The sequence below is a fragment of the Pristiophorus japonicus genome, chromosome 17, assembly GCF_044704955.1.
Source record: "Pristiophorus japonicus isolate sPriJap1 chromosome 17, sPriJap1.hap1, whole genome shotgun sequence".
NCBI classification, from domain to species: domain Eukaryota; kingdom Metazoa; phylum Chordata; class Chondrichthyes; family Pristiophoridae; genus Pristiophorus; species Pristiophorus japonicus.
In genome coordinates this window covers 107,130,406-107,147,221 of record NC_091993.1, presented here as the reverse complement: position 1 = coordinate 107,147,221, position 16,816 = coordinate 107,130,406, and the positions used below count along the sequence as shown (strand labels likewise).

Below are 16,816 nucleotides of genomic sequence, written 5' to 3'. Positions count from 1 at the left end.
CGATACCTTGGGGTGCAGCGCCGTGTCCAGCCAACAACGCATGCCGTAGGGCATTGGTTGCGGCTGTCTGCTGCCGAATGGCCTCCAACGTTTCCCGTGCAGTCTGTGCTTGCTCAGAAGACCAGTTAGAGAAGTTTGCAGAGAACTGGCTCCAGTTTGCAGAGAAACCTGCGAAACCCTGCATAAGGTCGCGACCGATCGCAACCATCTCCCTGCACAAGGATAGTAAGCTCTCCGTGTTGCCCTCCATGGTAGGCAATTGCTCACCCCACTGACCGGACCTCCATGGGGTTGATGTTTGCAACGTTACGCGCCTTGGCGTCACCACCTGCACACCGCTTGGTCCTGGTGCATCATCCATCTCAATAGAGATGGCCGCAGGTTAGTTTCCCCCCCCCGCACAAAAAAAATTTTGTCATCTTCCTCCTCTCCTCCTCTTGCTCCGGCTCAGCATGAGTCAGCAGTTCCGCCTCTTCCGCCTCCTCCGACAGCGGGAGGTCGAGGAGGCGTTGGAGAGGCGGAGCAGCAGAGTTGGTAGGCCAGCTGGTGCAGCTGCACCAGGGAGGCAAAAAAGAAATTGAAAGGTGACGTCACAGCCAAGGGGGTAAGTGATTGGCTGGTGATTGGTAAGTAGCTTTTCTTTTTTCTTTATCAGTAAGTAACCTTTAGCATTTTTGTTGCCAAATTAAGTTAATCTAAGGGTTAAGACATGGCAGGAGAGCTCGGACACGTGTTATGTTCCTCCTGTACTATGTGGGAAGTCAGGGACGCTTCTAGTGTCCCTGACGGCTACGTGTGCGGGAAGTGTATCCGCCTCCAGCTCCTGATGGACCGCATTGCGGCACTGGAGCTGTGGGTGGATTCACTCTGGAGCATCCACGATGCCGAGAATGATGTGAATAGCACGTTTAGCGAGTTGGTCTTACCGCAGGTTAAAGGTCACCCATCCCCTATCTGGCTGTGTACCAACAGGAAGATCAGTGCAAGGAAGGTAGTGAAGGGGTCCCCTGCGGTCATCCCCCTGCAAAACAGATACACCACTTTGGGTACTGTTGAGGGGGATGACTCATCAGGAGAGAGCAGCAGCAGCCAAGTTCATGGCATCGTGGATGGCTCTGCTGCACAGGAGGGCAGGAAAAAGAGTGGGAGAGCTATAGTGATAGGGGATTCGATTGTAAGGGGAATAGATAGGCGTTTCTGCGGCCGCAATCGAGACTTCAGGATGGTATGTTGCCTCCCTGGTGTAAGGGTCAAGTATGTCTCGGAGCGGGTGCAGGACATTCTGAAAAGGGAGGGTGAGCAGCCAGTTGTCGTGGTGCATATAGGTACCAACGATATTGGTAAACGGGATGAGGTCCTACGAGATGAATTTAGGGAGCTAGGAGCTAAATTTAAAAAGTAGGACCTCAAAAATAGTAATCTCAGGATTGCTACCTGTGCCATGTGCCAGTCAGAGTAAGAATCGCAGGATAGCTCAGATGAATACGTGGCTTGAGGAGTGGTGCAGAAGGGAGGAATTCAAATTTCTGGGACATTGGAACCGGTTCTGGGGGAGTTGGGACCAGTACAAACCGGACTGCAATGAGCAGGACCGAAACCAATATCCTAGGGGGGAGTGTTTGCTAGTGCTGTTGGGGAGGAGTTAAACTAACATGGTAGGGGGATAGGAACCTATGCAGGGAGACAGGGAAATAAAATGGAGGCAGAAGCAAAAAATAGAAAGGAGAATAGTAAAATTGGAGGGCAGAGAAACCCAAGGCAAAAAACAAAGGGCCACATTACAGCAAAATTCTAAAGGGGCAAAGTGTGTTAAAAAGACAAGCCTGAAGGCTCTGCCTCAATGCTAGGGGCATTCGGAATAAGGTGGACGAATTAACTGCGCAGATAGCAGTTAACGGATATGATGTAATTGGCATCACGGAGACATGGCCCCAGGGTGACCAAGGCTGGGAACTCAACATCCAGGGATATTCAACATTTAGGAAGGATAGACAGAGAGGAAAAGGAGGCGGGGTGGAGTTGCTGGTTAAAGAGGAAATTAATGCAATAGTAAGGAGGGACATTAGCCTGGATGATGCGAAATCGGTATGGGTGGAGCTGCGGAATACCAAAGGGCAGAAAACACTAGTGGGAGTTGTGTACAGACCACCAAACAGTAGTAGTGAGGTTGGGGACAGCATCAAACAAGAAATAAGGGATGTGTGCAATAAAGGTACAGCAGTTATCATCGGCGACTTGAATCTACATATTGATTGGGCTAACCAAACTGGTAGCAATGCGGTGGAGGAGGATTTCATGGAGTGTATTGGGGATGGTTTTCTAGACCAATATGTCGAGGAACCAACTAGAAAGCTGGCCATCCTAGACTGGGTGATGTGTAATGAGAAAGGACTAATTAGCAGTCTTGTTGTGCGAGGCCCCTTGGGGAAGAGTGACCGTAATTTGGTAGAATTCTTTATTAAGGTGGAGAGTGACACAGTTAATTCGGAAACTAGGGTCCTAAACTTAAGGAAAGGTAACTTCAACGGTATGAAGCGTGAATTGGCCAGAATAGATTGGCAAAGGATACTTAAAGGGTTGACGGTGGATAAGCAATGGCAAACATTTAAAGATCACATGGATGAACTACAGCAGTTGTACATCCCTGTCTGGAGGAAAAATAAAACGGGGAAGGTGGCTCAGCCGTGGCTAACAAGGGAAATTAAGTTTAGTGTTAAATCCAAGGAAGAGGCATATTAATTAGTAAAAGCAACAAACCTGAGGACTGGGAGAAATTTAGAATTCAACAGAAGGGGACTAAGGGTTTAATTAAGAGGGAGTAAATAGAGTACGAGAGGAAGCTTGCAGGGAACATAAAAACTGACTGCAAAAGCTTCTATAAATATGTGAAGAGAAAAAGATTAGTGAAGACAAACGTAGGTCCCTTGCCGTCGGATTCAGGTGAATTTATAATGGGGAACAAAGAAATGGCAGACCAATTGAACAAATACTTCGGTTCTGTCTTCACGAAGGAAGACACAAATAACCTTCGGAATGTACTCGGGGACAGTTGATCTAGTGAGAAGGAGGAACTGAAGGATATCCTTATTAGGTGGGAAATTGTGTTAGGGAAATTGATGGAATTGAAGGCCGATAAATCCCCGGGGCCTGATAGTCTGCATCTCAGAGTACTTAAGGAAGTGGCCCTAGAACTAGTGGATGCATTGGTGATCATTTTCCAATAGTCTATCGTATGGACTGGAGGGTAGCTAATGTAACACCACTTTTTAAAGAGAGAAAAAACGGGTAATTATAGACCGGTTAGCCTGACATCAGTAATGGGGAAAATGTTGGAATCAATCATTAAGGATGAAATAGCAGCGCATTTGGAAAGCAGTGACAGGATCGGTCCAAGTTAGCATGGATTTATGAAAGGGAAATCATGCTTGACGATCTTCTGAAATTTTTTGAGGATGTAACGATCAGAGTGGACAAGGAAGAACCAGTGGATGTGGTGTATTTGGACTTTCAAAAGGCTTTTGATAAGGTCCCGCACAAGAGATTGGTGTGCAAAATCAAAGCACATGGTATTGGGGGTAATGTACTGGCGTGGATAGAAAACTGGTTGGCAGACGGGAAGCAGAGAGTCGGGATAAACCGGTCCTTTTCAGAATGGCAGGCAGTGACTAGTGGAGTGCCGCAAGGCTCAGTGCTGGGACCCCAGCTCTTTACAATATACATTAACGATTTAGATGAAGGAATTGAGTGTAATATCTCCAAGTTTGCAGATGACACTAAACTGGGTGGCGGTGTGAGCTGTGAGGAGGATGCTTAAGAGGCTGCAGGGTGACTTGGACAGGTTAGGTTAGTAGGCAAATGCGCATGGCTGATGCAGTATAATGTGGATAAATGTGAAGTTATCCATTTTGGAGGCAAAAACACGAAGGCAGAATATTATCTGAATGGCGGCAGATTAGGAAAAGGTGAGGTGCAACGAGACCTGGGTGTCATGGTACATCAGTCATTGAAAGTTGGCATGCAGGTACAGCAGGCGGTGTAGAAGTCAAATGGTATGTTGGCCTTCATAGCTAGGGGATTTGAGTATAGGAGCAGGGAGGTCTTACTGCAGTTGTACAGGGCCTTAGTGAGGGCTCACCTGGAATACTGTGTTCAGTTTTGGTCTCCTAATCTGACGAAGGACATTCTTGCTATTGAGGGAGTGCAGCGAAGGTTCACCAGACTGATTCCAGGGATGGCTGGACTTGACACATGAGGAGAGACTGGATCGACTGGGCCTTTATTCACTGGAGTTTAGAAGGATGAGAGGGGATCTCATAGAAACGTATAAGATTCTGATGGGACTGGACAGGTTAGATGCGGGAAGAATGTTCCCGATATTGGGGAAGTCCAGAACCAGGGGACATAGTCTTAGGATAAGGGGTAGGCCATTTAGGACTGAGATGAGGAGAAACTTCTTCACTCAGAGAGTTGTTAACCTGTGGAATTCCCTGCCGCTGTGAGTTGTTGATGCCAGTTCATTGGATATTCAAGAGGGAGTTAGATATGGCCCGTATGGCTAAGAAGATCAAGGGGAAGGAGAGAAAGCAGGAAAGGGATACTGAGGGAATGATCAGCTATGATCTTATTGAATGGCAGTGCAGGCTCGAAGGGCTGAATGGCCTACTCCTGCACCTATTTTCTATGTTTCTTCCTCCTGCGAGGTATTTGATGGCTCGGGAGTAGTGGATGTCTCCACTGACTCTACGGACACTTGACCTTAGAAAGACGAATGAAATTTATAAACAACTTATAACAATACATATCAATATTTCAATAACCCAAAACATTACAATTCTTTTCAATACTCCATATGCACAAGGGTTCACCAGGGCTAACATGACCTCATTTGTAGATCAAGAGTACAGCAAAATGATATATCGAATTGCATTATAATTGCATAATATTACATGCGTAACAATGATATTTTTAGTATGTATTTAGTAATGTTTGACACATTGCACAGTGCACAGTTCCCATTACTCACGAGACTCCAGGGTGGGTTCGGCCACACCACGGGTCATGACCGAGTGGCTTTCAGGCTCCACCAAAGCGACCGCAAGCTTCTCTTATTCATTGAGCATATGGACCGTAGCAGAGCCGCAGCCCATCTTCCTTTGCTCTGAATGGTTGATAGATGTCTTCTTCTGTAAATGATAAGATAAATTGCACGGCATAAGCTAATGGACTTGGCAATAAACATTTAAGACTGTAAGATTTAAATGTTCGATTAAAAATTAGCATTGCATTGCATATGAATAATATTTCATACTATAAGATTCAACTTAGTGTTAGTGTGCATAAATTAATTCATAATTTAATTATTTTATACTATAACGAAATGACATTGAAGATTCTAATTAAAATTTCCATACATCATTTAAATAAAACATATATATTATTTTAAATATAAATTTCAACTTACTCTGGCTGCTGCCAGCAGGCTGTTCCATCTTTTATGACCACATCGGCAATCTCAGCCCATATTCTCCTATATGCACAGGGTGGAGATTTCCCATGCCCACCCCGTGTGAAGTCCTCCCACCTTGTGCTCACAATATTTACGAGGGCCTCGTTGGCCTCCTCGTAAAGGGTTTGGCCCTTCTCCTCTCACTTTCTCCCTCCATTTCGATTTTAAAAAATATATTGCAATATTTCAGAATCAAAATACTATTAACAATAATATAATTACACTTATAATTATTTGAAATTCAAAAAAAAATCCAAAGATCAGATTAGTTATTTTTACATTCAAAAAAGATTCACTATCCACCAAACACAAAAGCCTCTCCTCTCTCTATGGGCCCAAGTGGCGCCCGTTTCTCGCGCCTAAAACGGCGCCTAAAAAAAAACTCGCGATTCTGGAGCGTTCTGCAGCTCCTTGTCTGCCTGGCGCGGCACCCAGGGGGGCGGAGCCTACACTCGCGCCGATTTTGTAAGTGGGAGGGGGCGGGTACTATTTAAATTAGTTTTTTTCCTGCCGGCAATGCTGCGCGTGCGCGTTGGAGCGTTTGCACATGCTCAGCATGAAAAAAAACATTGGCACTCGGCCATTTTTGTAGTTCTTTGTAGCTGTTTAATTTTTGAACATTTTTTAATAAAAGCACATTGCCATCAGCACTTGCAGCCTTCTCACTGTCTCCTCCCCCCCCCCCCCCCGCGGGAAGAACGGGCGCCTTCCCCTCCCCCCGCGAGAAGAACGGGCGCCTCAGGCTGACTGCAGAATTCTCCGTGCCTGAAGCACTTTCACACAGGTAGGAAGATGGTTTATTTAATCTTTTCTTTGCTTATAAATGTTTATTCAGGTTGGATTTATTTGTATAATTATTTGTATAATATTTGTAGAAGTATAAATAAGGATTTATTGTAGAATTAGAAAAAAAATGTGGAGAATTGCGATTTCTAAGATAGTCCGTTCTCCACCAGTTGCTCCTAAAAATCAGGCGCAAATCATGTGGAAACTTGGGCCCTATCTCTCTCTCTCTCTCTCTGACACTCCCTGTGAATCTGAGCATGTCTGATGACTCCTGACCCCTCAAAACGCGGCAAAGAAAATCAGCCTCAAAAAAAAAAAATTCCACGCATGCTTAGAATAGTGTTGCTAGGGAAGCTTTTTTTTCTTCTTTGACTTCCATTTTCGGTGGGTGATCGTGAGATCGCCGAAAAATCACATCGCCCATTTGACATCGCCGGGGTAAGGCCAAGTGGAAAATCACACAAAAAAAATGGGCCTTGTGCCGGCGATCAGCAAGGCCGAGACGTCCCACATCGCTGGAACATGGCCCATTTTTTTGGGCCTTGGCCACCTAGTGGAAAGTCGAGCCCGTTATACCTTCTCTTATTCCCCAAGATAATGTCCAGATGTGCGATCAGGGGATGGGGTTGTTCTATGTTGCATTGTGATGGTTTACCAGTCTGCTGTGTCTCTGAACTGAAAAAATTCAATCCCTGAAGCTAAAGTTTTCATTTGATAGTCTGTTCAGGATATTAACTGTATTTCATTTCTCCCCAGCCATCACATGTGGTGATCTTCCACCTATTAGTAATGGGACAGCTCCATTACCACCCTATGGAGATTACTGGGAACATGGAATGGTGGCAAAATATTCTTGTAATGATGACTATTCATTGATTGGTGCTGAAAGCCTTGTTTGTACAGTGACTGGAGCGTGGGACAAACACTTACCAATATGCAAAGGTATAGAACTCTAGTTTTAATTTTTCCATCCTGTAAATTGGTTTGTATCTAAGCTTTCGATGCTCAAAAACTGCCTCCAAGTAGATATTCTATAAATCTTGCTGCTTAATCCTGTGCTTGAGAATGGCTCTAAATAGACTTAATGAGGGAATGGTTATTCAAAAGTCACCGAACTGTCATGGTATTCAAAAATAAGTATATTTTCAAGTATGCCTCTTGTGTGCCAGAAGCACCGTGGCCCCACTCATTTTGCATCTGAACCTATTCCGCAGGCAGCATGTAGTACAGTATTACCAAGCATTAGTTAGGTTAGATGTGCTCTAGATCATTTTCTAATAAATAGTTTCTTTAGAGATGTATGGGTACAATATGCTCTTTTACAGTAATATTCGTATTTGGCATCAAATGAATGGCAAAGCTGGAGAATAGGATATTTTTGCACCCAGTGTCTGAATCATGAAACTTAACTGAACCAAGCACATAAACACTGTGGCAACAAGAGCAGGTCAGAAGCTGGGTATTCTGTGGCGGGTGTCTCACCCTCCTGACTCCCCAAAGCTTTTCCACCATCTACAAGGCACAAGTCAGGAGTGTGATGGAATACTCTCCACTTGCCTGCAGGAGTGCAGCTCAAACAACACTCAAGATGCTCGACACCATCCAGGTCAAAGCAGCCCACATGATTGGCACCCCATCCACCACCTTAAACATTCACTCCCTCCATCACCGACGTACTGTGGCTGCAGTGTGTGCCATCTACAAGATGCACTGCAGCAACTCACCAAGGCTTCTTCGGCAGCACCTCCCAAACCCGCGACCTATACCACCGAGAAGCACATGGGCAGCAGGTGCATGGGAACACCATCACCTCCAAGTTCCCCTCCAAGTCAAACACCATCCTGACTTGGAGGTATATCGCTGTTCCTTCGTCGCTGGGTCAAAATCCTGGAACTCCCTCCCCAACAGCACTGTGGGAGTACCTTCATGATAGGTATTGCAGCAGTTCAAGAAAGTGGCTCATCGCCACCTTCTCAAGGACAATTAGGATGAGCAATAAATGCTGGCCTTGTCAGCGACGCCCAGATTCCAGAAGTAAATTACTGGCGTAAGCGGAACGGCATGCAAGCTGCGGGATGAGACAATTCTTTTGTTTCACTGGTTCATCTTCTTGATAAGAACAAAAATGCTGTCATCCAGATGGAATTGAAAAACGTTGTCCTTTTAAGACATCACATTCTGCAAAGCCATATAATCAGACAGGGGAAGAGAAATGGCAATAATTTTGTTTGGGTCATCTTTTAACCTATATTTTGTGGCTGGAGTAACTATGTACAAAAATGTTTTCACTAGTGTCGGCTTTGGTAAATTTGTTTGGGAAAAGCTTGCTGATTTTAACTTTGATTCTGTTCTATGAAAGCTGTGGTGGTAATTCTCTACCTTGCCATTCATTAAGCTGTCTAATGTTGGATACAATCGGATTATAGTAGCACAGTAGAAAAACTTAGAGGATTCTGAAGGTGGAGTGGAAGAGGTATTTGATAACTTGAGTGAACTAAAAGCTAACACATCCGCTAAGTTAAAAAGATATATCCTAGGGAGAGGTTTTGTGGAGCTCTGGGTTGATTTTGGAAACATTGAGCCTGAAATCCCGGCCTCCCCGGGTCCGTACGGAGTGTACACGGACCCGGAAAGGCATCACAAAAGCTGGTTTTCTGATCTATCAAGTTCTGGCTTGACACATCCAACGCATCTCCGCAGCAAGGACATTCACATGGGCAAGATTGGGCTATTTGCCTATCCCTTGCCCAGCGAATGTCCTTAAAACTCTTGTGCCTGGTAAAAGCAGGCGCATAGCCTACTTTTACCAGCGGAAGAGTTATAAAACCTATAAAAAACATATAAAGAAAATTTTTTTAACACATTTTTATGTTTAAAAACCCTGCCCACTAAGGTAAGTTTATTTTAAACCTTAATTACAAAATCTTTTTTGATTGTGGTGGGGGGAGGGGGTTCTCATTCATAATGAGAACTTCTACTTACGGAGTTCCCATTATTATGAATGAGAAAATACTTTACCTTGATTGGGTGACCAGGTCCACGTAACGCCAGCGCCAGCTCCAGCTCCAGCTCTACGTACGTTCAGACGTGAATGCGTTCCGATGCACATACAGAAGAGGCCTAATACCGCAATCACTGGTGGGCGCCGGAGCAAAGGATAAGTGCGCATCTTTTCACTTCTTTTCAGGTGACCGCCCGCAGGAAGCCCAGAACCGGGATTTCAGGTCTATTTCGTTTCGTACTAGAGAGATTCTCTAGCACTTGCAAGCAAGTAAAAATAGCACATATATAAAATGGAACAAATCAGAACTACACAAACTCAGACCCATTAACCTAACATATGTCATGGGTAAATGATGCCAGGGATACTAAGAAGTAGACTGGAGGAGATGCTAATCTCAGCAGTACTCCGTTGTGATACAGATAGACTTTCTGTCACTATCCGAAGAACAGTTAGTTAACTAGTGGAGACTAATGCATTGCTTTTTTGGTAGTTGTTGAATGTCATCGTCCTGAAATGCCTGCAAATGGCCGAATAGAGGCAGGATTTGGCCCTACGTACAGATATCAGGAGACAGTCAGCTACATGTGCAATGAGGGTTTTGAAATGGTTGGCAAGAGTGTAATTGAATGTAAAGAAGATGGCACATTTGTACCAGCACCACCTACCTGCAAATGTGAGTAACATTTTTCAAATTGAGGATAGAACTAAAAGAAGTGGCTTGAACTTTTCCTAAAGTCTGTTGAAGTTATAAATATCTGAAGTGGATTTTTCTGGGTTGACAGTGATATGCTACTTTATTGCTCCTCTTCACTCCAGCAGAGAGTTTTAAAAAATAAATGTGTGCTTTTCAGTTCATTTAAAGTACTGGAGGACTGCTAAAGGATACTCCCTAATTAGTCACAATCCAAAAGTCGGAGCGCATCCTGCAAATAGAAAATCTTAATTACTGCTGTGGGAATTGAAAAGTCTAGCATTTATTCTCTGTGGAAAGGGATTTTTGTTTCTTCAAATAGAAGAGAATTAGTGCTGTTGGCCCTCTGCTTCAGAAGTAGCATTTCTTTGACATTGCAGCAGTGTGCAGCAGCTCTAGTCTCACTTCGCAGCAGACCTACTTTGTGAACACAAGGGTCAGATCTGCCACCTATCTCCAATGGACTTGTCCTTCACAACTTGGTTATTGAGAGCAGGCATTAGAGCAGCTATCCTCTGCAGTATGCACCATGCTTCACATAGGAACACAGGAATAGTTTAGAAGAAAAATGCCACGGTCCATCTAGTTCACCTTCTACCATCCTGGTAGTTGTATGATACAATGATAATGTTGTAGTTGATTAATCATAGCCATCAATCTCTATTAATTAGAACAGACCCTGAAATGACACGAGGAAAATGTCAGTGGTGCAGAACATTGGGAACCATAGGTCAAAAATTTCTTCCCAAGCATGCTACACTTGCCACATGTTATGTCTCAAATTACTCACTGAATACCAAAATATTATCTTCTGAAAGAAATGTATTTGCATTTGAAGGAATCAGTGCTAGTTGCTTATGAGGTAGACTGGAGGAGATGCTGATCTAAATGTAAAGTGTGATCTGAATTCTAACACAAAATAAATTGCACTCTAACTCACTCACTGCTTTTTGATTGGCCTTTACAAAAAGCACAAAGCTATTTTATCTTCTAATTTCCACAAAGCTATTTTATGGGATTCAACCAACACTCCGTGTGATACAGATAGACTTTCTGTCAGCATCCTAACAACAGTCAGTTACCTACTCTAGTGGAAACTAATTCATTTTTTTTTGGTAGTTGTCGAATGTCATCCTCCTGAACTGCCTGCAAATAGCCGAATATGGGCAGGATTTGGACATATGTACAGATATCAGGAGACGGTCAGCTACATGTGTAATGAGGGTTTTGAAATGGTTGGCAAGAGTGTAATTGAATGTAAAGAAGATGGTACATTTGTACCAGCACCACCTACCTGCAAACGTGAGTAACATTTCTTGAATTGAGAATAGAACTAAAAGAAGTGACTTGAACTTTCCCTGAAGTCTGTTGAAGTTATAAATATCTGAGGTGGATTTTTCTTGGTTGACATTGATGAGCTGCTTTTTTTGCTCCTCTTCACTCCTGTAGAAAGTTTTTAAAAAAGTGAAATTTAGTGTTTTTCAGTTCATTTAATGTTATTCGTTAATCAGATATAAAATGTGAGGTTTTAACAGTACTTTGGTTTGTGGTAACTCCCTCTCCCGCTCCCATCTAGGAATAGATGTTGTACTGTATTGCTGGGCATAGGTTTCCCTCATTTATTACACATGTAGATAAATAGTTTTTCTTTAAGTTTTATGTTACAGATGAACCTAAACTAGCCAGAGTCCAGGATCATTTAGCACAACACATTGTACCCAAACAACATGAACCACAAATATTATTGTAGTAGGTACCAGAATAGAGAATGAGGCAAATGTGTCTACATATGGTCATTCACTAGCACTGTATCAGTACTTCTCTGATACTTCTACTGGTTGAAGCATAGTTGGGAGGTCAGTGGCATGTTGCAGACTTCACAGTACTATCTGACCAGCAAAGGAAAAGGGGGGGGGGGCATGGAGATCAGTGGCCCTGCCTTCAGAATAAGGGTATTGGAGCAACAGCAAAATAGCCTGCATTGGTCTGCTGTTCAGTATAATCTATCCTGGTTGGACAGCTCCCTCCGAAACCCATACTATTCAGAAACACTGAAACTATATTATAGTCTTGCTGAGAGAGAAATGGTATTTGACATGGTAGCTGCCATATATTTATTGTCTGTTTATACATATAAGGGCCATCCGTGTGTTTGTCTAATGTGTCAGCTCTGCACTCATGACCAAATGATGTCCATTGGACTGTTTTCAACTAGTCCAAAGGTTGAGCATCTTAGACTAAACCTTTTGGTGAAGATCTTGAGACCACATATGTGCTTAAGTTCCATTAGACCAAGGAACTTGATGCACAGCCTCGATCTATGGAAATAATTTAAGGCAGTCTTTACACTGATATATCAATGATCTCTCCATCCTGAAATGCATGCCTCCATGTAGTAATAGTGCTGTCATAAGGCAACTGCAGAGACCAATTAGGCATTTAGTGGAAAGTTGTACACAGGTTTCATGGGTAAAACAAAATATATGCAGTAGGCAAGCCCAAAGTGTTTTTGTTAAAGTGCTTTTCTACCTTGTAATGTGCATTTGGCCCATCCATTGATGCGAAATGCACTGTCTGTTAAATTGAATTGATGAACATGTTTGCAGGTAGTGCTCCAGGAAATGGGTAACTTTTTCAGATAGATGTCGGTATATCTCTTATTATTGATTGATTGTGTATCGCAGCTGCTTTTGATACAAAAGATTCCCTTCCTTAAACCTTTGGGATGTCTTGAGTTATCTGGATTCCTAAATTGTTCTTTCATGGCACCATGCATTTTCATTAAAGCCAATAATAATTGGTTTACATGCATGTACCAGTGTTCTGCTGTGTCTTGGTTGTGTAATGAGATTGTGAACGACAGTTTCAGATTCCCTCTATGATTTCTCCAAAAACTTTGTTTTCAGTTTATTGTAGCAGTCTGTCCATTGTATTCCACCCTAGGGCAGGTCCTAACTTAATTCTCACATGTTAGATTCTTATTGTGGAAGGGTAGCTGAGGTGGTTTTCCATTGCCTCCCTTTTGGTTTTTATCTTTGGAGTACCTTCTAGGTTGGCTGTGACCAAGGCGAAAGAGCCCCACCTACTTAGGGTGGGACACCCTCACCTGTCGGATACAAATACCTCCGCTGGACATCAACCCATTATTTGGAGTGGGTGTACTGCTCTTGGCTCGCCGGCCCTGTCTCGACTAGGGCCTGAATCCAAACCTTCTGATTCCGAGATGAGAATGCTACCACTGAACTGGTGGTTACTCTGTCCAGACACAGCTACCCTGCTGGATGCCAACCCAGTATTTGGAGACCATATTCTAGTCTCCATTCACTGGAACTGTCTTGAGTGGTGTTCAAACCCATCACCTTGTGACTTGGAGGGAAGAATGCTTCCACTAAGCCAAAGGATCACTCCATTGTAGCAGTATTTAAGCATAAAATTTTATTTTTGAAAGTGAGAACCTTGAACTGTGGGCAAAAATGCTCCATTTTTCTCAGTCTTCACTCAATCTTTTTTAATCAGTACTATTGGGTGAATTGCTAAATCTAGTCACCAAGATGAGCATTAATGATTCCAAGTGAAGTCAGGTTCCTCCACTTCTCTGTTCCCCATTCATTCATCTTTTAAAATCCAACCAGATGTGTGTCTGACTGGACCATTTGTATTAGTGAAGCCATGCTGACGCTGGTTGTATTCATTTGTTGATCAAGATTGAATAATGGTAAGCCAAGTGATAAGTAATCTTAATTATGACTTGTCCAACTGGGATATAAGAACATAAGAACATAAGAATTAGGAACAGGAGTAGGCCATCTATGTGGTCATGCCATCACCACATTAATTCCCTTATTGGTTAAAAATCTATCTGTGATTTGAATACATTCAATGAGCTAGCCTCAACTGCTTCCCTGGGTAGAGAATTCCACAGATTCACAACCCTCTGGGAGAAGAAATTCCTTCTCAACTCGCTTTTAAATTGGCTCCCCCGTATTTTGAGGCTGTGCCCCCTAGTTCTAGTCTCCCCGACCAGTGGAAACAACCTCTCTGCCTCTATCTTGTCTATCCCTTTCATTATTTTAAATATTTCTATAAGATGACCCCTCATCCTTCTGAACTCCAATGAGTAAAGACCCAGCTTACTCAATCTATCATCATAAGGTAACCCCCTCATCTCCGGAATCAGCCTAGTGAATCGTCTCTGTACCCCCTACAAAGCTAGTATGTCCTCCCTTAAGTTGCTTAAGCTGGGTTAGTTGCTCAATGTCAGGAATTAGCTCAATTACTAAAACCAGGGATCAAGACATAGATTACTTAAGCCAGTTTATACCTGAAACTGTAAACATTTTTAGATTCCATGCTGAAAATAATTAAAAACATTGGACAAGTCCTTCCTGACGAACCAGTCCATTAAGTAAAGCTCCCAAATATAATACACCGGTTCCTTTACCAAGCACATGTTAATAAACTAAACCAATGGGGATGGTGCTTTTTGTTTTTGGTATTAAAGCAGCAGGCCCCTGGCTCCGACGTCTTGCACATCTCTATTTCTAGGGAAATGTGTTTCTGGTTTGACAATGACAGTGCAGGCATGATAGCTATTCGCTGACTTTGCATTGTGTAGTTGGTGAAGGTATAAATTCATTTAGACATAGTAAAATGTGTGCTGTGTCCTTTTCTCCATCTGTCAGTCGACCTATTCAGCTTTATACACCTCTCCAATGTGGTCATGCTATCACTGGAGGGACCTCCAAAGTGGGGAAGGAGGGGCAAAATTTCCTTCATCTCAGTTAGTCAGCTCCTGAGATTGCAAATGAGAGCAGTTTTGGGCTAGGCTGCACTTGCAAAAATATTAGGAAACCAGTACTGCAGCTTTATAAAATGCTACACTTCTTTATTTTAAAACTAACTTTTATGCCCTATTCCATTGCCCTGGTGGAATGGAGCCACAAGAGCTGGAAGCATTTCGCACTCAACTAGAGGAAATTTCACATTAATTCATTACCCTAAACTTTCTGCACTGAAAAACCTATATCAGGACCATGAGCAATCTTGTGAGCTCCCCTGCGGAAGTTCTTTGCTCCCCAACTTCCTCAGTGCTCGCTCCCAGCACTGAAGTACTCTGCTCTTCACCCAGTACTAAGTGAGTAAGGTACGCTGGGACTACCTAGCCATGCGGAGTGTCATGTGACATTTACTGGTGCCCGTTAAAAGTGCATTCAGAAGGTTTAGGTACAGCAATGGAGCCTTCCTGTCACTCTTAGGATGAAGTTTTAGATCCAGGCAGATAAAGATCACTACCGTACGGACACAAATGATAAATTATTTGGGTAATACCACTTAGAAAACACATAATGGTGTCTGAAAGATGGAAGTGCCCAGTAGATGCTCTTTTTTGAGGCTAGGACTTCACATTCAATATGTAAACCGTCGGGTAAATGACTTAAAACGTATACACGGATTTAAAAGCCAGGAGAAATAGCAAGTGAGACTTAGCACATAATGAAAACAAAAATTTGACAAGCTCATGCCCTTTTTAGTGACCTAGCCTATCTAGAGTGATATGGAAAATAAGTAGCCTGTATCTAACCTGTACTATTACTGATCTAAGCATCTGTTCAATGCTTAAAAAAAAATTGGACTTTTTTTTTATGTAGCCAGCACAATTATTACTTGGCTTGCTGAACATAAAAATATCAAAGTAAGAAAATGTGAGAATTAACATTAATCTAGTGAGCTTACCCTCTGTGACATGCTCTTCGTAGTGTTGTTGGAGCTATTTGGCCTGGTCACTTCCCAAGCTGAGTCGTTGTGGCTCTAAACCTTTTTAACCAACAGACTTTGTTTTGGCTCTATTCCATTAAAAAAAAATCTTTTGGAAATGTTTGTAGTATTGGAGATTTTGTACTCAAATAGGAGGGGAAGTGTTTAAAAATCATGGCTAAACTTTTTAAGGTACAGGTTGAACCTTCCTTAGCCGGCACCTTTGGGACCTGACCTGTGCTGAATAAGGGATTTTGCCGGATGAGAGGAGGTCAGTGGCCCGAGGTCGGTGGGTAGCGGGGGAGGGAGTGGAGATTGCCTGAGGTTGGGGGGTGGCGGCGGGCGGAGGTCTGTGGCCCGAAGCCCAAGAGGGCCCGAAGAGTGGGCGGCACCAGCGGGAGGTCGGCGCGGCCCGAGGGGGCCCGAAGAGCTGTGGTGGTAATTCACAACCTGGCCATTCATTGAGCAGTCTAATATTAGATGCAATCGGATTATGGTAGCACAATGAAAAACTTAGAGGATTCTGAAGGTGGAGTGGAAGAGGTATTTGATAACTTGAGTAAACTAAAAACTAACACATCCGCTAAGTTAAAAAGATATATCCTAGGGAGAGGTTTTGTGGAGCTCTGGGTTGATCTTGGAAACATTGGGCCTGAAATCCCGGCCTCCCCGGGTCCATACGGAGTGTACATGGACCAGGAAAGGCATTGCAAAAGATGGTTTTCTGATCTATCAAATTCTGGCTTGACAGATCCAACACATCTCCGCAGCAAGGACATTCGCATGGGCAAGATTGGGCTATTTGCCCATCCCTTGCCCAACGAATGTCCTTAAAACTCTTGTGCCTGGTAAATGCAGGCGCATAGCCTACTTTTACCAGCGTAAGAGTTTTAAAACATATAAAAAACATATAAAGAAAAAATTTTGAACACATTTTTATGTTTAAAAACCCTGCCCACTAAGGTAAATTTATTTTAAACCTTAATTACAAAATCTTTTTTGTTTGTGGTGGGGGGAGGGGGTTCTCATTCATAATGAGAACTTCTACTTACGGAGTTCCCATTATTATGAATGA

The 16,816-nt window shown here is 43.1% G+C and overlaps 1 protein-coding gene across 2 annotated transcripts in view; it reads left to right on the top strand.

Moving 5' to 3' along the window:
• The window catches only part of LOC139227886 (P-selectin-like), a 70,297-nt gene that overhangs the window by 21,890 nt on the left and 31,591 nt on the right, over positions 1-16,816 (top strand). For both annotated transcript variants that reach the window (XM_070858998.1, XM_070858999.1), the window contains 3 exons: positions 7,049-7,234; positions 9,787-9,969; positions 11,107-11,289. In XM_070858998.1, the coding sequence (XP_070715099.1) occupies positions 7,049-7,234; positions 9,787-9,969; positions 11,107-11,289 (552 nt within the window). The remainder of the gene's footprint in view (positions 1-7,048; positions 7,235-9,786; positions 9,970-11,106; positions 11,290-16,816) is intronic.